The sequence below is a fragment of the Taudactylus pleione genome, unplaced genomic scaffold, assembly GCF_031769625.1.
Source record: "Taudactylus pleione unplaced genomic scaffold, aTauple2 ptg001606l, whole genome shotgun sequence".
Taxonomy (NCBI): Eukaryota; Metazoa; Chordata; class Amphibia; order Anura; family Myobatrachidae; genus Taudactylus; species Taudactylus pleione.
This window is the reverse complement of record NW_028286003.1, coordinates 401,377-428,535: the sequence shown is the minus strand read 5'-3', so window position 1 is coordinate 428,535 and position 27,159 is coordinate 401,377. Positions and strand designations below refer to the sequence as shown.

Below are 27,159 nucleotides of genomic sequence, written 5' to 3'. Positions count from 1 at the left end.
GTCACAGTGTGTCCCGGCTCTGTGTAACATGGTGTGTGCAGTCACAGTGTGTCCTGGCTCTGTGTAACATGGTGTGTGCAGTCACAGGGTGTCCTGGCTCTGTATAACATGGCGTGTGCGGTCACAGTGTGTCCCGGCTCTGTATAACGTGGCGTATGCGGTCACAGTGTGTCCTGGCTCTGTATAGCATGGCGTGTGCGGTCACAGTGTGTCCTGGCTCTGTATAGCATGGCGTGTGCGGTCACAGTGTGTCCTGGCTCTGTGTAACATGGCGTGTGCAGTCACTGTGTGTCCCGGCTCTGTATAACATGGCGTGTGCGGTCACAGTGGTCCCCGGCTTTGTATAACATGGCGTGTGCGGTCACAGTGTGTCCTGGCTCTGTATAGCATGGCGTGTGCGGTCACAGTGTGTCCTGGCTCTGTGTAACATGGCGTGTGCGGTCACAGTGTGTCCCGGCTCTGTGTAACATGGCGTGTGCGGTCACAGTGTGTCCCGGCTCTGTTTAACATGGCGTGTGCGGTCACAGTGTGTCCCGGCTCTGTATAACATGGCGTGTGCGGTCACAGTGTGTCCCGGCTCTGTATAACATGGCATGTGCGGTCACAGTGTGTCCTGGCTCTGTATAACATGGCGTGTGCGGTCACAGTGTGTCCCGGCTCTGTATAACATGGTGTGTGCAGTCACAGTGTGTCCCGGCTCTGTATAACATGGCGTGTGCAGTCACAGTGTGTCCCGGCTTTGTATAGCATGGCGAGGCCGGTCACAGTGTGTCCCGGCTCTGTGTAACATGGTGTGTGCAGTCACAGTGTGTCCTGGCTCTGTGTAACATGGTGTGTGCAGTCACAGTGTGTCCTGGCTCTGTATAACATGGCGTGTGCGGTCACAGTGTGTCCCGGCTCTGGATTACATGGTGTGTGCAGTCACAGTGTGTCCCGGCTTTGTATAGCATGGCGAGGCCGGTCACAGTGTGTCCCGGCTCTGTGTAACATGGCGTGTGCGGTCACAGTGTGTCCCGGCTCTGTATAACATGGCGTGTGCGGTCACAGTGTGTCCCGGCTCTGTATAACATGGCGTGTGCGGTCACAGTGTGTCCCGGCTCTGTATAACATGGCGTGTGCGGTCACAGTGTGTCCCGGCTCTGTATAACATGGTGTGTGCGGTCACAGTGTGTCCTGGCTCTGTATAACATGGCGTGTGCGGTCACAGTGTGTCCCGGCTCTGTATAACATGGCGTGTGCGGTCACAGTGTGTCCCGGCTCTGTATAACATGGCGTGTGTGGTCACAGTGTGTCCTGGCTCTGTATAACATGGCGTGTGCGGTCACAGTGTGTCCCGGCTCTGTATAACATGGCGTGTGCGGTCACAGTGTGTCCCGGCTCTGTATAACATGACGTGCGCAGTCACAGTGGTCCCCGACTCTGTATAACGTGGCGTGTGCGGTCACAATGTGTCCCGGCTTTGTATAACATGGCGTGTGCAGTCACAGTGGTCCCCGGCTCTGTATAACATGGCGTGTGCAGTCACAGTGGTCCCCGGCTCTGGATTACATGGTGTGTGCAGTCACTGTGTGTCCCGGCTCTGTATAACATGGCGTGTGCAGTCACAGTGGTCCCCGGCTCTGTATAACATGGCGTGTGCGGTCACAGTGTGTCCTGGCTCTGTATAACATGGCGTGTGCGGTCACAGTGTGTCCCGGCTCTGTATAACGTGGCGTGTGCGGTCACAGTGTGTCCTGGCTCTGTATAACGTGGCGTGTGCGGTCACAGTGTGTCCTGGCTCTGTATAACATGGCGTGTGCAGTCACAGTGGTCCACGTCTTACTGTTAAATGTGTAGCTCTTCCCGTCTTACTCTGTTACATGTGTAGCTCTTCCCGTCTTACTCTGTTACATGTGTAGCTCTTCCCGTGTTACTCTGTTACATGTGTAGCTCTTCCCGTCTTACTCTGTTACATGTGTAGCTTTTACCGTCTTACTCTGTTACATGTGTAGCTCTTCCCGTCTTACTCTGTTACATGTGTAGCTCTTCCCGTCTTACTCTGTTACATGTGTAGCTCTTCCCGTCTTACTCTGTTACATGTGTAGCTCTTCCCGTGTTACTCTGTTACATGTGTAGCTTTTACCGTGTTACTATGTTACATGTGTAGCTCTTCCCGTCTTACTCTGTTACATGTGTAGCTCTTCCCGTCTTACTCTGTTACATGTGTAGCTCTTCCCGTCTTACTCTGTTACATGTGTAGCTCTTCCCGTCTTACTCTGTTACATGTGTAGCTCTTCCCGTCTTACTCTGTTACATGTGTAGCTCTTCCCGTCTTACTCTGTTACATGTGTAGCTCTTCCCGTCTTACTCTGTTACATGTGTAGCTCTTCCCGTCTTACTCTGTTACATGTGTAGCTCTTCCCGTGTTACTCTGTTACATGTGTAGCTCTTCCCGTGTTACTATGTTACATGTGTAGCTTTTACCGTGTTACTATGTTACATGTGTAGCTCTTCCCGTCTTACTGTTACATGTGTAGCTCTTCCCGTCTTACTCTGTTACATGTGTAGCTCTTCCCGTCTTACTCTGTTACATGTGTAGCTCTTCCCGTCTTACTCTGTTACATGTGTAGCTCTTCCCGTGTTACTCTGTTACATGTGTAGCTCTTCCCGTGTTACTCTGTTACATGTGTAGCTTTTCCCGTGTTACTCTGTTACATGTGTAGCTTTTACCGTGTTACTATGTTACATGTGTAGCTCTTCCCGTCTTACTGTTACATGTGTAGCTCTTCCCGTCTTACTCTGTTACATGTGTAGCTCTTCCCGTCTTACTCTGTTACATGTGTAGCTCTTCCCGTCTTACTCTGTTACATGTGTAGCTTTTACCGTCTTACTCTGTTACATGTGTAGCTCTTCCCGTGTTACTCTGTTACATGTGTAGCTCTTCCCGTGTTACTCTGTTACATGTGTAGCTCTTCCCGTGTTACTCTGTTACATGTGTAGCTTTTACCGTGTTACTATGTTACATGTGTAGCTCTTCCCGTCTTACTGTTACATGTGTAGCTCTTCCCGTCTTACTCTGTTACATGTGTAGCTCTTCCCGTGTTACTCTGTTACATGTGTAGCTCTTCCCGTGTTACTCTGTTACATGTGTAGCTCTTCCCGTGTTACTCTGTTACATGTGTAGCTTTTACCGTCTTACTCTGTTACATGTGTAGCTCTTCCCGTGTTACTCTGTTACATGTGTAGCTCTTCCCGTGTTACTCTGTTACATGTGTAGCTCTTCCCGTGTTACTCTGTTACATGTGTAGCTTTTACCGTGTTACTATGTTACATGTGTAGCTCTTCCCGTCTTACTGTTACATGTGTAGCTCTTCCCGTCTTACTCTGTTACATGTGTAGCTCTTCCCGTGTTACTCTGTTACATGTGTAGCTCTTCCCGTGTTACTCTGTTACATGTGTAGCTTTTACCGTGTTACTATGTTACATGTGTAGCTCTTCCCGTCTTTCTGTTACATGTGTAGCTCTTCCCGTCTTACTCTGTTACATGTGTAGCTCTTCCCGTGTTACTCTGTTACATGTGTAGCTCTTCCCGTGTTACTCTGTTACATGTGTAGCTTTTACCGTCTTACTCTGTTACATGTGTAGCTCTTCCCGTGTTACTCTGTTACATGTGTAGCTCTTCCCGTGTTACTCTGTTACATGTGTAGCTCTTCCCGTGTTACTCTGTTACATGTGTAGCTCTTCCCGTGTTACTCTGTTACATGTGTAGCTTTTACCGTGTTACTATGTTACATGTGTAGCTCTTCCCGTCTTACTGTTACATGTGTAGCTCTTCCCGTCTTACTCTGTTACATGTGTAGCTCTTCCCGTCTTACTCTGTTACATGTGTAGCTCTTCCCGTCTTACTCTGTTACATGTGTAGCTCTTCCCGTGTTACTCTGTTACATGTGTAGCTTTTACCGTCTTACTCTGTTACATGTGTAGCTCTTCCCGTGTTACTCTGTTACATGTGTAGCTCTTCCCGTGTTACTCTGTTACATGTGTAGCTTTTACCGTGTTACTCTGTTACATGTGTAGCTCTTCCCGTGTTACTCTGTTACATGTGTAGCTCTTCCCGTGTTACTCTGTTACATGTGTAGCTTTTACCGTGTTACTCTGTTACATGTGTAGCTCTTCCCGTCTTACTGTTACATGTGTAGCTCTTCCCGTCTTACTCTGTTACATGTGTAGCTCTTCCCGTCTTACTCTGTTACATGTGTAGCTCTTCCCGTGTTACTCTGTTACATGTGTAGCTCTTCCCGTCTTACTCTGTTACATGTGTAGCTTTTACCGTCTTACTCTGTTACATGTGTAGCTCTTCCCGTCTTACTCTGTTACATGTGTAGCTCTTCCCGTGTTACTCTGTTACATGTGTAGCTCTTCCCGTGTTACTCTGTTACATGTGTAGCTTTTACCGTGTTACTATGTTACATGTGTAGCTCTTCCCGTCTTACTGTTACATGTGTAGCTCTTCCCGTCTTACTCTGTTACATGTGTAGCTCTTCCCGTGTTACTCTGTTACATGTGTAGCTCTTCCCGTGTTACTCTGTTACATGTGTAGCTTTTACCGTGTTACTATGTTACATGTGTAGCTCTTCCCGTCTTACTGTTACATGTGTAGCTCTTCCCGTGTTACTCTGTTACATGTGTAGCTCTTCCCGTGTTACTCTGTTACATGTGTAGCTCTTCCCGTGTTACTCTGTTACATGTGTAGCTCTTCCCGTGTTACTCTGTTACATGTGTAGCTCTTCCCGTGTTACTCTGTTACATGTGTAGCTCTTCCCGTGTTACTCTGTTACATGTGTAGCTCTTCCCGTGTTACTCTGTTACATGTGTAGCTCTTCCCGTGTTACTCTGTTACATGTGTAGCTTTTACCGTGTTACTCTGTTACATGTGTAGCTCTTCCCGTCTTACTTTACATGTGTAGCTCTTCCCGTCTTACTCTGTTACATGTGTAGCTCTTCCCGTGTTACTCTGTTACATGTGTAGCTCTTCCCGTGTTACTCTGTTACATGTGTAGCTCTTCCCGTGTTACTCTGTTACATGTGTAGCTTTTACCGTCTTACTCTATTACATGTGTAGCTCTTCCCGTGTTACTCTGTTACATGTGTAGCTCTTCCCGTGTTACTCTGTTACATGTGTAGCTCTTCCCGTGTTACTCTGTTACATGTGTAGCTTTTACCGTGTTACTATGTTACATGTGTAGCTCTTCCCGTCTTACTGTTACATGTGTAGCTCTTCCCGTGTTACTCTGTTACATGTGTAGCTCTTCCCGTGTTACTCTGTTACATGTGTAGCTCTTCCCGTGTTACTCTGTTACATGTGTAGCTCTTCCCGTGTTACTCTGTTACATGTGTAGCTCTTCCCGTGTTACTCTGTTACATGTGTAGCTCTTCCCGTGTTACTCTGTTACATGTGTAGCTTTTACCGTGTTACTATGTTACATGTGTAGCTCTTCCCGTCTTACTGTTACATGTGTAGCTCTTCCCGTCTTACTCTGTTACATGTGTAGCTCTTCCCGTGTTACTCTGTTACATGTGTAGCTCTTCCCGTGTTACTCTGTTACATGTGTAGCTCTTCCCGTGTTACTCTGTTACATGTGTAGCTTTTACCGTCTTACTCTGTTACATGTGTAGCTCTTCCCGTGTTACTCTGTTACATGTGTAGCTCTTCCCGTGTTACTCTGTTACATGTGTAGCTCTTCCCGTGTTACTCTGTTACATGTGTAGCTCTTCCCGTGTTACTCTGTTACATGTGTAGCTTTTACCGTGTTACTATGTTACATGTGTAGCTCTTCCCGTCTTACTGTTACATGTGTAGCTCTTCCCGTCTTACTCTGTTACATGTGTAGCTCTTCCCGTGTTACTCTGTTACATGTGTAGCTCTTCCCGTGTTACTCTGTTACATGTGTAGCTCTTCCCGTGTTACTCTGTTACATGTGTAGCTTTTACCGTGTTACTATGTTACATGTGTAGCTCTTCCCGTCTTACTGTTACATGTGTAGCTCTTCCCGTCTTACTCTGTTACATGTGTAGCTCTTCCCGTGTTACTCTGTTACATGTGTAGCTCTTCCCGTGTTACTCTGTTACATGTGTAGCTCTTCCCGTCTTACTCTGTTACATGTGTAGCTTTTACCGTCTTACTCTGTTACATGTGTAGCTCTTCCCGTGTTACTCTGTTACATGTGTAGCTCTTCCCGGGTTACTCTGTTACATGTGTAGCTTTTACCGTGTTACTATGTTACATGTGTAGCTCTTCCCGTCTTACTGTTACATGTGTAGCTCTTCCCGTCTTACTCTGTTACATGTGTAGCTCTTCCCGTGTTACTCTGTTACATGTGTAGCTCTTCCCGTGTTACTCTGTTACATGTGTAGCTTTTACCGTGTTACTATGTTACATGTGTAGCTCTTCCCGTCTTACTGTTACATGTGTAGCTCTTCCCGTCTTACTCTGTTACATGTGTAGCTCTTCCCGTGTTACTCTGTTACATGTGTAGCTCTTCCCGTGTTACTCTGTTACATGTGTAGCTCTTCCCGTGTTACTCTGTTACATGTGTAGCTCTTCCCGTGTTACTCTGTTACATGTGTAGCTCTTCCCGTGTTACTCTGTTACATGTGTAGCTCTTCCCGTGTTACTCTGTTACATGTGTAGCTCTTCCCGTGTTACTCTGTTACATGTGTAGCTCTTCCCGTGTTACTCTGTTACATGTGTAGCTCTTCCCGTGTTACTCTGTTACATGTGTAGCTCTTCCCGTGTTACTCTGTTACATGTGTAGCTTTTACCGTGTTACTATGTTACATGTGTAGCTCTTCCCGTCTTACTGTTACATGTGTAGCTCTTCCCGTCTTACTCTGTTACATGTGTAGCTCTTCCCGTGTTACTCTGTTACATGTGTAGCTCTTCCCGTGTTACTCTGTTACATGTGTAGCTCTTCCCGTGTTACTCTGTTACATGTGTAGCTTTTACCGTCTTACTCTGTTACATGTGTAGCTCTTCCCGTGTTACTCTGTTACATGTGTAGCTCTTCCCGTGTTACTCTGTTACATGTGTAGCTCTTCCCGTGTTACTCTGTTACATGTGTAGCTTTTACCGTGTTACTATGTTACATGTGTAGCTCTTCCCGTCTTACTGTTACATGTGTAGCTCTTCCCGTCTTACTCTGTTACATGTGTAGCTCTTCCCGTCTTACTCTGTTACATGTGTAGCTCTTCCCGTGTTACTCTGTTACATGTGTAGCTCTTCCCGTGTTACTCTGTTACATGTGTAGCTTTTCCCGTGTTACTATGTTACATGTGTAGCTCTTCCCGTCTTACTGTTACATGTGTAGCTCTTCCCGTCTTACTCTGTTACATGTGTAGCTCTTCCCGTGTTACTCTGTTACATGTGTAGCTCTTCCCGTGTTACTCTGTTACATGTGTAGCTCTTCCCGTGTTACTCTGTTACATGTGTAGCTTTTACCGTGTTACTATGTTACATGTGTAGCTCTTCCCGTCTTACTGTTACATGTGTAGCTCTTCCCGTCTTACTCTGTTACATGTGTAGCTCTTCCCGTGTTACTCTGTCACATGTGTAGCTTTTCCCGTGTTACTCTGTTACATGTGTAGCTCTTCCCGTGTTACTCTGTTACATGTGTAGCTTTTACCGTCTTACTCTGTTACATGTGTAGCTCTTCCCGTCTTACTCTGTTACATGTGTAGCTCTTCCCGTGTTACTCTGTTACATGTGTAGCTCTTCCCGTGTTACTCTGTTACATGTGTAGCTTTTACCGTGTTACTATGTTACATGTGTAGCTCTTCCCGTCTTACTGTTACATGTGTAGCTCTTCCCGTCTTACTCTGTTACATGTGTAGCTCTTCCCGTGTTACTCTGTTACATGTGTAGCTCTTCCCGTGTTACTCTGTTACATGTGTAGCTCTTCCCGTGTTACTCTGTTACATGTGTAGCTTTTACCGTGTTACTATGTTACATATAACTGATGCAATTCAATGATATCATGTTACTGAGGCTTCTGCTTTCTCTTATGTACTATTATTGGTAACAATAACAGCGCTATTACTGTACATGAGTGTGTGACAATGTATTGTATCTCTCCCTCTGCATATGCTGTGTGTGTCTGTGTGGGGTGCGTGTGTGTATATATAATGTTTGTGTATAATAACACCAGTCCAGATCTATATAATTAGCAAACTGTATAACTCTAATGACTGCAGTTTATGTACATTATGTACACGCTGCCCTGGCGTGTGCGGTCACAGTGTGTCCCGGCTCTGTATAACATGGCGTGTGCGGTCACAGTGTGTCCTGGCTCTGTGTAACATGGCGTGTGCGGTCACAGTGTGTCCTGGCTCTGTGTAACATGGCGTGTGCGGTCACAGTGTGTCCCGGCTCTGTATAACATGGCGTGTGCGGTCACAGTGTCCCGGCTCTGTATAACATGGCGTGTGCGGTCACAGTGTGTCCCGGCTCTGTATAACATGGCGTGTGCGGTCACAGTGTGTCCCGGCTCTGTATAACATGGCGTGTGCGGTCACAGTGTGTCCCGGCTCTGTATAACATGGCGTGTGCGGTCACAATGTGTCCCGGCTTTGTATAACATGGCGTGTGCGGTCACAGTGTGTCCCGGCTCTGTATAACATGGCGTGTGCGGTCACAGTGTGTTCCGGCTCTGTATAACATGGCGTGTGCGGTCACAATGTGTCCCGGCTTTGTATAACATGGCGTGTGCGGTCACAGTGTGTGCCGGCTCTGTATAACATGGCGTGTGCGGTCACAGTGTGTCCCGGCTCTGTATAACATGGCGTGTGCGGTCACAGTGTGTCCTGGCTCTGTGTAACATGGCGTGTGCGGTCACAGTGTGTCCCGGCTCTGTGTAACATGGCGTGTGCGGTCACAGTGTGTCCCGGCTCTGTGTAACATGGCGTGTGCGGTCACAGTGTGTCCCGGCTCTGTATAACATGGCGTGTGCGGTCACAGTGTGTCCCGGCTCTGTATAACATGGCGTGTGCGGTCACAATGTGTCCCGGCTTTGTATAACATGGCGTGTGCGGTCACAGTGTGTCCCGGCTCTGTATAACATGGCGTGTGCGGTCACAGTGTGTTCCGGCTCTGTATAATATGGCGTGTGCGGTCACAATGTGTCCCGGCTTTGTATAACATGGCGTGTGCGGTCACAGTGTGTCCCGGCTCTGTATAACATGGCGTGTGCGGTCACAGTGTGTCCCGGCTCTGTATAACATGGCGTGTGCGGTCACAGTGTGTCCCGGCTCTGTATAACATGGCGTGTGCGGTCACAATGTGTCCCGGCTCTGTATAACATGGCGTGTGCGGTCACTGTGTGTCCCGGCTCTGTATAACATGGCGTGTGCGGTCACAATGTGTCCCGGCTTTGTATAACATGGCGTGTGCGGTCACAGTGTGTCCCGACTCTGTATACCATGGCGTGTGCAGTCACAGTGTGTCCCGGCTCTGTATAACATGGCGTGTGCAGTCACAGTGTGTCCCGGCTCTGTATAACATGGCGTGTGCGGTCACTGTGTGTCCCGGCTCTGTATAACATGGCGTGTGCGGTCACAATGTGTCCCGGCTTTGTATAACATGGCGTGTGCGGTCACAGTGGTCCCCGGCTCTGTATAACATGGCGTGTGCGGTCACTGTGTGTCCCGGCTCTGTATAACATGGCGTGTGCGGTCACAGTGTGTCCCGGCTCTGTATAACATGGCGTGTGCAGTCACAGTGTGTCCCGGCTCTGTATAACATGGCGTGTGCGGTCACAGTGTGTCCCGGCTCTGTATAACATGGCGTGTGCGGTCACAGTGGTCCCCGGCTCTGTATAACATGGCGTGTGCGGTCACTGTGTGTCCCGGCTCTGTATAACATGGCGTGTGCGGTCACAGTGTGTCCCGGCTCTGTATAACATGGCGTGTGCAGTCACAGTGTGTCCCGGCTCTGTATAACATGGCGTGTGCGGTCACAGTGTGTCCCGGCTCTGTATAACATGGCGTGTGCGGTCACAATGTGTCCCGGCTTTGTATAACATGGCGTGTGCGGTCACAGTGGTCCCCGGCTCTGTATAACATGGCGTGTGCGGTCACTGTGTGTCCTGGCTCTGTATAACATGGCGTGTGCGGTCACAGTGTGTCCCGGCTCTCTATAACATGGCGTGTGCGGTCACAGTGTGTCCCGGCTCTGTATAACATGGCGTGTGCGGTCACAGTGTGTCCCGGCTCTGTATAACATGGCATGTGCGGTCACAGTGTGTCCCGGCTCTGTATAACATGGCGTGTGCAGTCACAGTGTGTCCCGGCTTTGTATAACATGGCGTGTGCGGTCACAGTGGTCCCCGGCTCTGTATAACATGGCGTGTGCGGTCACTGTGTGGCCTGGCTCTGTATAACATGGCGTGTGCGGTCACAGTGTGTCCCGGCTCTCTATAACATGGCGTGTGCGGTCACAGTGTGTCCCGGCTCTGTATAACATGGCGTGTGCGGTCACAGTGTGTCCCGGCTCTGTATAACATGGCGTGTGCGGTCACAATGTGTCCCGGCTTTGTATAACATGGCGTGTGCGGTCACAGTGGTCCCCGGCTCTGTATAACATGGCGTGTGCGGTCACTGTGTGTCCTGGTTCTGTATAACATGGCGTGTGCGGTCACAGTGTGTCCCGGCTCTCTATAACATGGCGTGTGCGGTCACAGTGTGTCCCGGCTCTGTATAACATGGCGTGTGCGGTCACAGTGTGTCCCGGCTCTCTATAACATGGCGTGTGCGGTCACAGTGTGTCCCGGCTCTGTATAACATGGCGTGTGCGGTCACAGTGTGTCCCGGCTCTGTATAACATGGCGTGTGCGGTCACAATGTGTCCCGGCTTTGTATAACATGGCGTGTGCGGTCACAGTGGTCCCCGGCTCTGTATAGCATGGCGTGTGCGGTCACTGTGTGTCCTGGCTCTGTATAACATGGCGTGTGCGGTCACAGTGTGTCCCGGCTCTCTATAACATGGCGTGTGCGGTCACTGTGTGTCCCGGCTCTGTATAACATGGCGTGTGCGGTCACAGTGTGTCCCGGCTCTGTATAACATGGCGTGTGCGGTCACAGTGTGTCCCGGCTCTGTATAACATGGCGTGTGCGGTCACTGTGTGTCCCGGCTCTGTATAACATGGCGTGTGCGGTCACAGTGTGTCCTGGCTCTCTATAACATGGCGTGTGCGGTCACAGTGTGTCCTGGCTCTGTGTAACATGGCGTGTGCAGTCACTGTGTGTCCCGGCTCTGTATAACATGGCGTGTGCGGTCACAGTGGTCCCCGGCTTTGTATAACATGGCGTGTGCGGTCACAGTGTGTCCTGGCTCTGTATAGCATGGCGTGTGCGGTCACAGTGTGTCCCGGCTCTGTATAACCTGGCGTGTGCGGTCACAATGTGTCCCGGCTTTGTATAACATGGCGTGTGCGGTCACAGTGGTCCCCGGCTCTGTATAACATGGCGTGTGCGGTCACAGTGTGTCCTGGCTCTGTATAACATGGCGTGTGCGGTCACAGTGTGTCCCGGCTCTGTATAACGTGGCGTGTGCGGTCACAGTGTGTCCTGGCTCTGTATAACGTGGCGTGTGCGGTCACAGTGTGTCCTGGCTCTGTATAACATGGCGTGTGCAGTCACAGTGGTCCCCGGCTTTGTATAACATGGCGTGTGCGGTCACAGTGTGTCCTGGCTCTGTATAGCATGGCGTGTGCGGTCACAGTGTGTCCTGGCTCTGTGTAACATGGCGTGTGCAGTCACTGTGTGTCCCGGCTCTGTATAACATGGCGTGTGCGGTCACAGTGGTCCCCGGCTTTGTATAACATGGCGTGTGCGGTCACAGTGTGTCCTGGCTCTGTGTAACATGGCGTGTGCGGTCACAGTGTGTCCCGGCTCTGTGTAACATGGCGTGTGCGGTCACAGTGGTCCCCGGCTTTGTATAACATGGCGTGTGCGGTCACAGTGTGTCCTGACTCTGTATAGCATGGCGTGTGCGGTCACAGTGTGTCCTGGCTCTGTGTAACATGGCGTGTGCGGTCACAGTGTGTCCCGGCTCTGTGTAACATGGCGTGTGCGGTCACAGTGTGTCCCGGCTCTGTTTAACATGGCGTGTGCGGTCACAGTGTGTCCCGGCTCTGTATAACATGGCGTGTGCGGTCACAGTGTGTCCCGGCTCTGTATAACATGGCATGTGCGGTCACAGTGTGTCCTGGCTCTGTATAACATGGCGTGTGCGGTCACAGTGTGTCCCGGCTCTGTATAACATGGTGTGTGCAGTCACAGTGTGTCCCGGCTCTGTATAACATGGCGTGTGCAGTCACAGTGTGTCCCGGCTTTGTATAGCATGGCGAGGCCGGTCACAGTGTGTCCTGGCTCTGTGTAACATGGCGTGTGCAGTCACTGTGTGTCCCGGCTCTGTATAACATGGCGTGTGCGGTCACAGTGGTCCCCGGCTTTGTATAACATGGCGTGTGCGGTCACAGTGTGTCCTGGCTCTGTATAGCATGGCGTGTGCGGTCACAGTGTGTCCTGGCTCTGTGTAACATGGCGTGTGCGGTCACAGTGTGTCCCGGCTCTGTGTAACATGGCGTGTGCGGTCACAGTGTGTCCCGGCTCTGTTTAACATGGCGTGTGCGGTCACAGTGTGTCCCGGCTCTGTATAACATGGCGTGTGCGGTCACAGTGTGTCCCGGCTCTGTATAACATGGCATGTGCGGTCACAGTGTGTCCTGGCTCTGTATAACATGGCGTGTGCGGTCACAGTGTGTCCCGGCTCTGTATAACATGGTGTGTGCAGTCACAGTGTGTCCCGGCTCTGTATAACATGGCGTGTGCAGTCACAGTGTGTCCCGGCTTTGTATAGCATGGCGAGGCCGGTCACAGTGTGTCCCGGCTCTGTGTAACATGGTGTGTGCAGTCACAGTGTGTCCTGGCTCTGTGTAACATGGTGTGTGCAGTCACAGGGTGTCCTGGCTCTGTATAACATGGCGTGTGCGGTCACAGTGTGTCCCGGCTCTGTATAACGTGGCGTATGCGGTCACAGTGTGTCCTGGCTCTGTATAGCATGGCGTGTGCGGTCACAGTGTGTCCTGGCTCTGTATAGCATGGCGTGTGCGGTCACAGTGTGTCCTGGCTCTGTGTAACATGGCGTGTGCAGTCACTGTGTGTCCCGGCTCTGTATAACATGGCGTGTGCGGTCACAGTGGTCCCCGGCTTTGTATAACATGGCGTGTGCGGTCACAGTGTGTCCTGGCTCTGTATAGCATGGCGTGTGCGGTCACAGTGTGTCCTGGCTCTGTGTAACATGGCGTGTGCGGTCACAGTGTGTCCCGGCTCTGTGTAACATGGCGTGTGCGGTCACAGTGTGTCCCGGCTCTGTTTAACATGGCGTGTGCGGTCACAGTGTGTCCCGGCTCTGTATAACATGGCGTGTGCGGTCACAGTGTGTCCCGGCTCTGTATAACATGGCATGTGCGGTCACAGTGTGTCCTGGCTCTGTATAACATGGCGTGTGCGGTCACAGTGTGTCCCGGCTCTGTATAACATGGTGTGTGCAGTCACAGTGTGTCCCGGCTCTGTATAACATGGCGTGTGCAGTCACAGTGTGTCCCGGCTTTGTATAGCATGGCGAGGCCGGTCACAGTGTGTCCCGGCTCTGTGTAACATGGTGTGTGCAGTCACAGTGTGTCCTGGCTCTGTGTAACATGGTGTGTGCAGTCACAGTGTGTCCTGGCTCTGTATAACATGGCGTGTGCGGTCACAGTGTGTCCCGGCTCTGGATTACATGGTGTGTGCAGTCACAGTGTGTCCCGGCTTTGTATAGCATGGCGAGGCCGGTCACAGTGTGTCCCGGCTCTGTGTAACATGGCGTGTGCGGTCACAGTGTGTCCCGGCTCTGTATAACATGGCGTGTGCGGTCACAGTGTGTCCCGGCTCTGTATAACATGGCGTGTGTGGTCACAGTGTGTCCCGGCTCTGTATAACATGGCGTGTGCGGTCACAGTGTGTCCCGGCTCTGTATAACATGGTGTGTGCGGTCACAGTGTGTCCTGGCTCTGTATAACATGGCGTGTGCGGTCACAGTGTGTCCCGGCTCTGTATAACATGGCGTGTGCGGTCACAGTGTGTCCTGGCTCTGTATAACATGGCGTGTGCGGTCACAGTGTGTCCCGGCTCTGTATAACATGGCGTGTGCGGTCACAGTGTGTCCCGGCTCTGTATAACATGACGTGCGCAGTCACAGTGGTCCCCGACTCTGTATAACGTGGCGTGTGCGGTCACAATGTGTCCCGGCTTTGTATAACATGGCGTGTGCAGTCACAGTGGTCCCCGGCTCTGTATAACATGGCGTGTGCAGTCACAGTGGTCCCCGGCTCTGGATTACATGGTGTGTGCAGTCACTGTGTGTCCCGGCTCTGTATAACATGGCGTGTGCAGTCACAGTGTGTCCCGGCTCTGTATAACATGGCGTGTGCAGTCACAGTGGTCCCCGGCTTTGTATAACATGGCGTGTGCGGTCACAGTGTGTCCTGGCTCTGTATAGCATGGCGTGTGCGGTCACAGTGTGTCCTGGCTCTGTGTAACATGGCGTGTGCAGTCACTGTGTGTCCCGGCTCTGTATAACATGGCGTGTGCAGTCACAGTGGTCCCCGGCTCTGGATTACATGGTGTGTGCAGTCACAGTGTGTCCCGGCTCTGTATAACATGGCGTGTGCAGTCACAGTGGTCCCCGGCTTTGTATAACATGGCGTGTGCGGTCACAGTGTGTCCTGGCTCTGTATAGCATGGCGTGTGCGGTCACAGTGTGTCCTGGCTCTGTGTAACATGGCGTGTGCAGTCACAGTGTGTCCCGGCTCTGTGTAACATGGCGTGTGCGGTCACAGTGTGTCCCGGCTCTGTGTAACATGGCGTGTGCGGTCACAGTGTGTCCCGGCTCTGTTTAACATGGCGTGTGCGGTCACAGTGTGTCCCGGCTCTGTATAACATGGCGTGTGCGGTCACAGTGTGTCCCGGCTCTGTATAACATGGCATGTGCGGTCACAGTGTGTCCTGGCTCTGTATAACATGGCGTGTGCTGTTACAGTGTGTCCCGGCTCTGTATAACATGGCGTGTGCAGTCACAGTGGACATGAGGTAGAAAACTTTGCACTCATACTTTAGAATAATAAGAATTTGGTTTGGCTTTGCAGGGCATGGGAGGGCAACATGACTATTTTGGACTTTGGATAGACTGTAACTTCGGAAAAGGCCACAGCAAAGCCAAACCCAGATGCACAACATATAACAGTCCCCAACTGTCTGCTAAAGAGGATTTCCAGATAGACGCCATGGAGGCGTGGGCCCTCGGTGAGCTGCCTGAACATGTGCTGGTGAGTAGGAGAGATCCACATTTATTGCATAATATGTATCTATTCTTCCCGAGTGCCCCTTGTATGGCCCATCCATTCTTCCCGAGTGCACCTTGTATGGCCCATCCATTCTCCCCGAGTGCCACTTGTATGGCCCATCTATTCTCCCCGAGTGCCACTTGTATGGCCTATCCATTCTTCCCGAGTGCTCCTTATATGGCCCATCCATTCTTCCTGAGTGCTCCTTATATGGCCCATCCATTCTCTCCAGGTGCCCCTTGTATGGCCCATCCATTCTCTCCAGGTGCCCCTTGTATGGCCCATCCATTCTCTCCAGGTGCCCCTTGTATGGGCCCATCCATTCTCTCCATGTGCCCCTTGTATGGCCCATCCATTCTTTCCAGGTGCCCCTTGTATGGTCCATCCATTCTCTCCAGGTGCCCCTTGTATGGGCCCATCCAGTCTCTCCAGGTGCCCCTTCTATGGCCCATCCATTCTCTCCAGGTGCTCCTTGTATGGCCCATCCATTCTTTCCAGGTGCCCCTTGTATGGCCCATCCATTCTTCCCGAGTGCCCCTTGTATGGCCCATCCAGTCTCTCCAGGTGCCCCTTGTATGGCCCATCCAGTCTCTCCAGGTGCCCCTTGTATGGCCCATCCATTCTCTCCAGGTGCCCCTTGTATGGCCCATCCAGTCTCTCCAGGTGCCCCTTGTATGGCCCATCCATTCTCTCCAGGTGCCCCTTGTATGGCCCATCCATTCTCTCCAAGTTTAAATTGTATTTGGTGAGTACAAATGTCCCAGACACCAGCTGTAATTAAAATGATTTGCTACAACCATAATATTATGGAAAATACAAATTTATGATCACATTTTTCCGTCTGGTTCTTTGAGTAAAGCTGGTTATGGGTATATTACATTGATATAAAGCAGGGTCTGTGTAATACTGAGCGGAATAATATAATATACAATAAGTGGGGTCTCTCACTGCTCTGCAGCAGAATGCCATGTTAGGGGGGGGCTTTCTGTAACTGGGCAGGCACTGACTGACTGACAGCTTGGCAGGTTAGCTTTGGTAGAAATGTACTGTGTGGATTGGTTGATCCATATAAAGAGGCGGGATCAGTGATGTCACACCAGCTCCTGGCTCCATTCCCGACTCGGTGATCTGTGAGAGATCCCAATAGGACTCTGGGCCCGATTCAGTAGCGTACGCAAATGTGAGTATGCACGCAGGACAAGCGATTGTTCACCATAGCGCATGCATATAAGCTGCGCCGCACGTGCGCAGCGATCACATTGCGAATACGGACACACAGAGGAATTCATTGCAAAGTGAGGGACAGGCTGTCAACATATGGGGATGGCGATGGGGGTGGAGTCAGAAAAATGCAGGCGTGTCTTCATTTGAACGCTGTTTCATGGGCGTGCATAAATTAGCCACTGCGATAGCCTTCGCAGCATGAGCGCTCTCTGTGTGCGGGGATACCTGCAGTTTCTGCGGCTGGTCAGACGTGTAAATGCTGCGTCCCTGTGCGATGTGCGACGATGTTACCGAGGATTACGCAGAAGAGCATCATTGGGCGGATATGAGATGGCAGCAGTCGGCGTCTTTATGTCGGCTGTGCTTTGGCAGGCGTTAGCATATTTTAGCATCTACGATCCGTAGGTAGATGCAGTAGCAATTGCGTACGCTACTGAGCCAGACCCTGTCCTGAGAATGCAGCTGTCTGTAATGGAAGGAAGAGGGGGAACGTTCCTGTATAACAGCTGTGGTATAATGTGAGGGTTATGTTCAGCATCCCAGCCGTCAGGATGTCGACGCTTACATTACCGGCAACCCGTACCCAACCCCATTGAACAGTATTTTACCAGCATAGTCTATAGCTAGTAGAAAAAATTGAGAACGCCAACTAGCACTACTAGAACCAGCATGCCCTCCTAATGGCTCATTCATGCATCTCATGACAACAAATAAAAAATGACAGCTGTTCAATCAATCTGGCAGTACTAATCAGGTGCATGAAAAGGAGGGGTCCTATAACCCCCTATTGTTCCTCAGCACACTGAATTATACCTGCAACAATATATGAAGACTATATGGTCATAGAGATTCAGAGGGACAGCTAGCGACAGAGAAGCCGTGACGAGGCCCAGCAGCTTCCCATGTACTTATAAATGCATGCAACTAATATCTCTGATTTCTATGACCATATAGTCTTCATATATTGTTGCCAGGTATACTGATAAAGTACTGGCACCTGGTTATTATAAAGGCAGAAACATTATACAGATACCTCACAGCTTATACCGGCTGCTCTGCTCCAGCGCAGGAACGTTCTCAGGTTCCTATAAATCCAGGACCAGGACTGACCGGGCTCCAGCTTTATGTAGAGGGAAAGCATTGATAGAAGGCGGCCATTTCTCTGCCTTCCCTGCTGCACATATAGATTATTAATATTCACTTTATCATTGTTTTATAATCTAAAGATTTGACTCTTTGGCCTTTTCTGGGTGCAGCAGCCGCTTTCCCTGCTATCACCACTAGGAGGCGCTCTCAGCTCTCTGTATGACTCCCAGCTTCAAATCTATAGTTTTATAACTTCAGGTGGATATTTTTTTTTTTTTTTATGCCAATTTTTTTACTTCTCCGGTTTGGATCACCGGCGCGTCACATGATGGGCTGGCGCGTCAAAAGATGGTCTGGTGCGTCACGTGACGTGTTTAGAACTGTGCTGCCAAATATGATGATCTATTGTGTAACCTTAAGACCAGTGGGAATAACTATGTATTAGTTATGTGTGTTACTGCACATGTAATATTGCTCGTGCCATGGATGTGCCTTTAGCAGAAGCTCTGCTGGAGAAACCAATTCTCCACTCTCAGCTGTCCTCCTCTCCACCCCCCACAGCTGACAGCGTGCACTGCCCGTACTGTGCCTCTCCTGGGTCCGGGGAGCGAGGCATCCAGACACTGCAGGGTGTCCCTCGTGCCTTCTCACAGGGACATGCTAATGGCTGCAAATGTTACCAAACAGGGATCTGTGAGAGGCATCGTCCACCTCACTCCCCAACGTCTGGCAGAGGGGAGAGCAGTGAAGATGATCAGCTGATGGGAGGATGTAGCAGAGCACAAGGAGGAATATATTTGGAAAAAATGAGAGATATGGTAAGAACTTACCTTTGTTATCTCTTTCTTCGAAGTCCATAGAGTCCACAGGGAGACCTTGGAGTATAGGTTGGGGAACCAAATCTGGGCACCACGTGCTGGGTGCACTCTCCCTATAACCCCGCCCCTGAGCCAGAGGCACCTCAGTTTGTAAGTAGCCAAAGGCTGGAGGAGGAAAAAGAGAGAGACCCTAAGACTGGAACACTCACATACTCACAGAGAAGGAGACTGGAAACCGGTGACCAGTAACATAGCCCATATGAAGCCAGGTGCGTCAGGGCGGGTTCCCTGTGGACCCTATGGACTTCGAAGAAAGAGAGATAACAAAAGTAACTTCTTACCATATCTCTCATCTTCTTCATCAGGGTCCATAGGCTCCACAGGGAGACCTTGGTGATGTCCCAAAGCAGTCCTAATATGGGTGGGGATGCTCCTGCGCTGAGAGGAGAATCCGTGGCCCAAAGGAAGCATCCTGAGAGGCAAAGGTATCTAATGCATAGAACCTTAGAAAGGTCTGGATGGAATACCACGTGGCCGCCATGCAAGGTTGAACAGCTGAGGGCGCATGGCGAGCCGCCCACAGACCGAGTAGAAAAAACATCAACAGAAGTCTGAACAGGAAGGCCTTCCTGTGTGTAGGACCCTGAGATAGTTATACGAAGCCATCGAGCCAATGATTGGTAACTGGCAGGCCGTCCTTTCATGTGAAATCCAAAGAGCACAAATAAGGAGTTAGATTTCCCTAAGGAACCGGTACAGTCCACGTGACTCCTGACGGCACGGACTACAGCCAAAGAGGCCTCAGCTACCGAAAGGACAGGTGACTGAAAGGCCGGTACCATAAATTCCTGAATAAAACGGAATTCTGAAACCACCCTAGGAAGAAACACAGGGCGAGAGCGACTCAGTGCCCTGTCTAGGTGAAATATCCAGAAGAGGGAGCTACAGAAAAGCGCCACCATTCTGACACTCTCCTGGCAGATGCAAACGCCATAAGAAAGAGAGTCTAAGTAATAAACCACGTAAGGTTTACCGAAACTAGTGATTTAAATAAAGGCCCCCGGAGGGCCCGAAGAACCACTGCCAAAGCCCAAGGAGCCCCTAGGTGGGACAGAGGGAGGTAGAATCCAGAGAACACCCTTAATGAAGGTCTGGATATCTGGGAGGGGAGAATTCTATACTGAAACCCTACCTACAATGCCGAGACCTGCACTTCCAGGGAAGCCAGGTGGAAGGCTAGAGCCAATCCATCTACAAGGAATGCCAGGACTTTAGAAATCCTAAACACTTGAGGATCGAAGCTACTGGTACGATACCATTAGAAATATGTATGCCACACTCTGGTAAGTCCCAGCAGAGGCTGGCTTACGCGCTCTAGGCATCCTGAAGATGACAGCCAGAGAATCCGTTGGACCTTAGAAGGGACACCGTCAAAGACAGAATATCCAGGTCCTGGGAAAGGCAAAGACCCTGAGACAACAGGTCCGGACGTGGAGGCAGCATGAACGGAGTGTCGACGGAGAGACTCCGAAAAACTAAGTACCAGTTACGCTTGGGTCAAGCTGGAGCCACCAGCAGGACAGTTGCTGTAGTATAGCAAACCGGAGAAAACACTGAGTAGCGGACGCTATAGCTACCTGTAAGTACGTGTCCTGAATATCCAGCGATTCCATAAACCTCCCAGGCTCCATAGCTTAGATGATGGTGCGTAGGGTATCCCTCCTGAACTTTGGCACCCTTAGGAATTTTTTTTCAAGGATTCAAGCTTGAGGATAGGCCGATGAGACCCATTCGGCTTCTGAGATAGTGGAACCTGCATAATTACCCTTGCTTGCAGCAAGGACTGTACTGGATTTGTAAGACCTCGTTCGAGTCTGAAGGAGGGCCTGTGTAGAAAAACAGGTGGGGAGGCCGTCTGAGAAATGAGAGGGCGTACCCGTGAGAAACCCCTTCTCTTACCCAAGCATCCATGGTGGTTTGATACCAGAACTGGATGAACTGAAGAAGTTGGCCTCTCACTGGGATCCCTCAGATGAAGGCCTGTCCCGTCAGTCTGCTGATTTATCCTCAGGTGTAGAAGCAGGGCATCTGGTGGTCAAGGTCTGCTTGGTTCTGGGTATGGCGGCCCTCATGGAGGCTGAAAGCCTAGGGAAGGACTGGCCTTTAGGTTTTCCCTGAGGACAAAAGAACTTGAACAGCTTCAGTCCGAGACCTTGTAGTGGCAGCAGAATAGCAGAAAGGCCGTTTGTGATACTGCCAACGCTGCTACAATCTCGTCAAGATCAGGGCCAAACAAGATCTACCCATTAGAGGGCAATCTTGGAATCAACCTCTGCCTTCCATGAGCGCAGCAACTGGGTATGACGGACAGATACAGTCGCGGCCGAAACCCTTGGAGGTGAGGAGACCGGCATCCAATGTTGCTTCTCCAACATAGAATGTGAGCAACAAAAGACATCTGATCCTTAGAAGCTTCTGAGGGAAAAAAAAGTCTTCAAATGCATCAGCCCAGCTCTCTATCGTGTCAGCCACCCATGCAATAGCCATGGTCGGACGTGCAACAGCCCCTGAAAGAGAGTACATTGATTTCATTATTATCATTTTATTATTATAATTTATTTATATGGCGCCACAAGTGTTCCGCAGCGCCTTACAAAATACATAAACAAATTGTAGACAAGCGTCTTACAGAACAATACAATATAGGACAAGAACATGGATAATATACATTGCTACATTAGTGACCATATCACCCAGATAAGCAACAGAGCGTAAGCACCCAAGTGTTAGGTGCCCTGGTGGTGAGTAAGAAGTAGATGAAACTAAAGTAGGGAGAAGCTCAAGAGGGTAGATGGCCCTGCTCGTAAGAGCTTACATTCTAAAAGGGGAGGGGAAGACAAACAGGTGTGACACAGATGGGGTAGATGTGGAGGAAGGAGCATGTAGCAAGGAGTTAGAATGATAGCTGGAAGGCTTTGATGAAGTAGTGGGTCTTGAGAGCCCGTTTGAAGGATTGCAAAGAGGTGGAGAGTCTGATGGGGAGTGGGAGAGAGTTCCAGAGGTGGGGAGCAGCACGGGCAAAATCTTGGAGGTGGGAGTGGGAGGAAGTAATCAGCTGGCATGAGAGGCGGCATGCATTAGTTGAGCGAAGAGGGCGGAGAGGAGAGCGAAGGGAGATGAGATCAGAGATGTATATGGGAGAAGATTGGGTGAGGGCTTTGTAAGCGAGCGTGAGAACCTTAAATTGGGTTCTAAAAGGGAAGGGGAGCCAGTGGAGGGCTTGTAGGAGAGGGGAGGCAGATGTAGAGCGCTTGGAGAGGAAGATGAGCTGAGCAACAGCATTAAGGATAGACAGGAGAGGAGAGAGATGGGATTTGGGGAGGCCAGATAGGAGGGTCTAGCACAGACTCTGGGGTCCCTCCGAGATCCCCAAATCTGTACTGGCGTCGGGGTGACGGAGCGGCAGTGCGGACGTCCGATGGACAGTCCGTCACTGCCCACTCTGAAGAGTCCAAAGTAAAATAAGATTGAAAACTCATAAAAATAAAAATCAGCTTAGGGGCTGCTAAACAGCCCCACCTGCGCAAACAGTGACCCGACTCCAGCCGGGCACCAACTGAAACTGAGGAGCCTCTTGCTCGGGGTCGGGGTTATAGGGAGAGTGGACCCAGTGCATCCTGGGAGCTGAAAGCTTTAATTGTGTTGTGCCCGGATATGGTTCCCCAACCTATACCCCAAGGTCTCCCTGTGGAGCCTATGGACCCTGAAGAAATATATATATATATATATATACATATATATGTATATATGACCCCGTGATTGCAGCATCCCTTCCTGCAGCAGGGGGTCTCTCCTCCTCATTGCCTGGGTCTCCTCATCCTGATCCAGTTTCTTATTAATGCATATAAGCAGCCGGCCCCCCACCCCTAGCCTGGATCCTCACTCAGCTCCCCCTGCTTGGACCTCAGAAGGAACCCATTGTTTTGCAGTGACAATCACAGTCTCATGCTTCATGGGCCCATCATGTGGATTTGGAGCGGGGGTGCTGTGCTTTGGGGGGGTGTCTGCCACTGGCACCCCTCTCTCTCACTCCCCTCTGATGGACACAATTCTATATTACATGACATCACATGGAAATCCCAGTAATGCGATGGGCTGGCCCATGATCTCCAGTTTCATGCTGGGAGGAGAAGGGTTACCTCCCTGCTGCATGCACAGGAGCTTAGATCAGGGACTGAGACCAGGGACCTGCTCACTTCTGTCCCATCCTTGGACTCAGCACTGACCTGGTTCCAGGACTTAGCAGGGACTCTGTGCTGCTGCTGCTGCAGATTATTCTCCCCTCTCTCTGTCTTGCATTGAACTTGCAGCTGTCACATAATGGCAAACATTGACAAGGAATCCTGCCGGGAAGTTTACAATAAAGTTAGAGATGACACCAGTGACATTAGCTGGTAAGTGATCAGATGATTGTTACATGCTGGGGCACTTACCCACTGCACCCTCTGCCGCTAATGTGCTTGCTGCAATTTCTGGGCTAACTTGTAACTATTGCAATCGTCATATAATGCTGGGATGCAGCATAGATGGGCACCTCTGCTAATGGGAATAACTGGGCTGAAGAGCTTACATTCATATCTGTTGATACTTAATAGGACTGTGCGCTTTCTGGTGTCCTATAAGTACACTGCAATGTATATATTCTATTTGTAATGAACCAGTTACATGCTGACATGACTGAGAGATGCTGATGCTAACACTGTATGTACAAAGGCATTTATGTATATATATATTTTTATCTATTCCAAAAGGGCAACATTTAAATATGACGGTTCCACAATAGTTCCCGGAGACCAAGGTGCAAACTACGAGGACTTTGTAAGAACCTGTACAGGTCAGTGATGGGGCTATTGTACATGGCATTGATTTGTATGTATCCGGGTGCTGTAGTAATGGCCTGGCACGGAGCCTGCATTAGGAGGGGTCCTGAGGCTATGTTTTAGGAATGTGCAATAGGTAATGTGTCCGCCTTGTTCAGCCCTGCCCTTACCATAAACCTGGGACCTCCCTAACCCCCGATCACTGCTCACAGGGTATAGGACAGAATGTTGGGACCCTCCTGTGTATATTATATAGTATATTATTATAGTACAATACAGCCAGTAAGAATATTATTATTATCACTATATCACATTACAGTGCAGATATAACATGCTGTGACATGCCATTATTACCAATAGCCCTCTCCTTCTCCACCATTGCGTTTTCACTTATGATACGTTGCAGGGATCAGGGATAACTTTTATAAAGACTATAAGAGCAGTAAGATGTCATTATGTAATATGATGATTGTGCAACCTTATAGTCTCCTCTGTATGTGTCCTCTCACACACAACAAGCTACATTATTACAGCTTAACGGTGGAGGCGTGCGTTTCCCCTGGCTGTTGTGTAACTACAAGTCCCAGCATGGCTGACAGATGAGCCAGACATTGCCTGCCTGTAGTCTGCTATAATAATTCTATGACTGGAAACTTGCTCAGGTACTGTAGTCTGTATGGTGATCTCTCAGACGCTGTGTCATACACATGACCATAACCCTTCTGTACCGGGGTTACTGACGCAGCACAGCAAATGCAGGGGTACTATGTATACTATGTATCACCCAGAGATGGATGATATAATGTACTATTCAGGGGCTAGAAGCCGGCAGGAGCCTATCAGGAGCCTCCGTTAGATGCCAGCAGCCCCGGTATAACCTTTATGTAGTGGAGACGGATGTCATGCTGAAATAATATTAACAATCAATAAATAATTTTGAGCTGAAAAATAAATTTATAGCTGTATAAAAGCTGCTTTGTGGTAATGATGTGATTGGCCACTAGAGGCGCTGTCCCATGGGATGATGGATGTGATTCTACTTCTGCAACTTCATCTGATGCTAATGATTGTAACAATGTACAGAAATGTATCTACTCCGTATTTATACACAAAGTTATCTATATTATTGTTTTACAAACAAGCTGTAATAGGACAATGATCGTGGGGTATTCACAGGACAGAATGCCCCTTTAGTGGACTGTGAAGGACCTGTCAGCATTGATTTGCCCCATACACAAAGTGCTGGCAGCCTGGGTGCTGCTGTTGGCTGTGTAATGTAGGAGACCCTTCCTCGCCCCCTGCTTATGGTTTGCCCCATACACAAAGTGCTGGCAGCCTGGGTGCTGCTGTGTAATGTAGGAGACCCTTCCTCGCCCCCTGCTTATGATTTGTCCCATACACAAAGTGCTGGCAGCCTGGGTGCTGCTGTGTAATGTAGGAGACCCTTCCTCGCCCCCTGCTTATGATTTGTCCCATACACAAAGTGCTGGCAGCCTGGGTGCTGCTGTGTAATGTAGGAGACCTTTCCTCGCTCCCTGCTTATGGTTTGTCCCATACACAAAGTGCTGGCAGCCTGGGTGCTGCTGTGTAATGTAGGAGACCCTTCCTCGCTCCCTGCTTATGGTTTGTCCCATACACAAAGTGCTGGCAGCCTGGGTGCTGCTGTGTAATGTAGGAGACCCTTCCTCGCCCCCTGCTTATGGTTTGCCCCATACACAAAGTGCTGGCAGCCTGGGTGCTGCTGTGTAATGTAGGAGACCCTTCCTCGTTCCCCTGCTTATGGTTTGCCCCATACACAAAGTGCTGGCAGCCTGGGGTGCTGCTGTTGGCTGTGTAATGTAGGAGACCCTTCCTCGTTCCCCTGCTTATGGTTTGCCCCATACACAAAGTGCTGGCGGCCTGGGTGCTGCTGTGTAATGTAGGAGACCCTTCCTCGCTCCCTGCTTATGGTTTGTCCCATACACAAAGTGCTGGCGGCCTGGGTGCTGCTGTTGGCTGTGTAATGTAGGAGACCCTTCCTCGCCCCCTGCTTATGGTTTGCCCCATACACAAAGTGCTGGCAGCCTGGGTGCTGCTGTGTAATGTAGGAGACCCTTCCTCGCCCCCTGCTTATGATTTGTCCCATACACAAAGTGCTGGCAGCCTGGGTGCTGCTGTGTAATGTAGGAGACCCTTCCTCGCCCCCTGCTTATGGTTTGCCCCATACACAAAGTGCTGGCGGCCTGGGTGCTGCTGTGTAATGTAGGAGACCCTTCCTCGCTCCCTGCTTATGGTTTGCCCCATACACAAAGTGCTGGCAGCCTGGGTGCTGCTTTTGGCTGTGTAATGTAGGAGACCCTTCCTCGCCCCCTGCTTATGGTTTGCCCCATACACAAAGTGCTGGCAGCCTGGGTGCTGCTGTGTAATGTAGGAGACCCTTCCTCGCCCCCTGCTTATGATTTGTCCCATACACAAAGTGCTGGCAGCCTGGGTGCTGCTGTGTAATGTAGGAGACCCTTCCTCGCCCCCTGCTTATGGTTTGCCCCATACACAAAGTGCTGGCAGCCTGGGTGCTGCTGTGTAATGTAGGAGACCCTTCCTCGCTCCCTGCTTATGGTTTGTCCCATACACAAAGTGCTGGCAGCCTGGGTGCTGCTGTGTAATGTAGGAGACCCTTCCTCGCCCCCTGCTTATGGTTTGCCCCATACACAAAGTGCTGGCAGCCTGGGTGCTGCTGTGTAATGTAGGAGACCCTTCCTCGTTCCCCTGCTTATGGTTTGTCCCATACACAAAGTGCGGCCTGGGTGCTGCTGTTGGCTGTGTAATGTAGGAGACCCTTCCTCGTTCCCCTGCTTATGGTTTGCCCCATACACAAAGTGCTGGCGGCCTGGGTGCTGCTGTGTAATGTAGGAGACCCTTCCTCGCTCCCTGCTTATGGTTTGTCCCATACACAAAGTGCTGGCGGCCTGGGTGCTGCTGTTGGCTGTGTAATGTAGGAGACCCTTCCTCGTTCCCCTGCTTATGGTTTGCCCCATACACAAATTGCTGGCAGCCTGGGTGCTGCTGTTGGATGTGTAATGTAGGAGACCCTTCCTCGCTCCCCTTCTTATGGTTTGCCCCATACACAAAGTGCTGGCAGCCTGGGTGCTGCTGTGTAATGTAGGAGACCCTTCCTCGCTCCCCTTCTTATGGTTTGTCCCATACACAAAGTGCTGGCAGCCTGGGTGCTGCTGTGTAATGTAGGAGACCCTTCCTCGCCCCCTGCTTATGGTTTGCCCCATACACAAAGTGCTGGCAGCCTGGGTGCTGCTGTTGGCTGTGTAATGTAGGAGACCCTTCCTCGCCCCCTGCTTATGGTTTGCCCCATACACAAAGTGCTGGCAGCCTGGGTGCTGCTGTGTAATGTAGGAGACCCTTCCTCGTTCCCCTGCTTATGGTTTGCCCCATACACAAAGTGCTGGCAGCCTGGGTGCTGCTGTTGGCTGTGTAATGTAGGAGACCCTTCCTCGTTCCCCTGCTTATGGTTTGTCCCATATACAAAGTGCTGGCAGCCTGGGTGCTGCTGTTGGCTGTGTAATGTAGGAGACCCTTCCTCGCCCCTTGCTTATGGTTTGTCCCATACACAAAGTGCTGGCAGCCTGGGTGCTGCTGTGTAATGTAGGAGACCCTTCCTTGCCCCCTGCTTATGGTTTGCCCCATACACAAAGTGCTGGCAGCCTGGGTGCTGCTGTTGGCTGTGTAATGTAGGAGACCCTT

General features: G+C 50.4%; 1 protein-coding gene across 3 annotated transcripts in view; it reads left to right on the top strand.

Annotated features, from left to right (window-relative positions):
- Positions 1-27,159, top strand: part of LOC148442146 (coactosin-like protein) — a 127,151-nt gene that overhangs the window by 76,400 nt on the left and 23,592 nt on the right. For 2 of the 3 annotated variants that reach the window (XM_088464174.1, XM_088464173.1), the window contains 2 exons: positions 15,219-15,398; positions 23,356-23,438. In XM_088464174.1, the coding sequence (XP_088320300.1) occupies positions 15,391-15,398; positions 23,356-23,438 (91 nt within the window). In that variant the 5' untranslated portion in view covers positions 15,219-15,390. Of the gene's footprint in view, positions 1-15,218; positions 15,399-22,752; positions 22,999-23,355; positions 23,439-27,159 lie in introns of those variants that run through there. The other variant, XM_088464172.1, reaches the window with a different exon arrangement.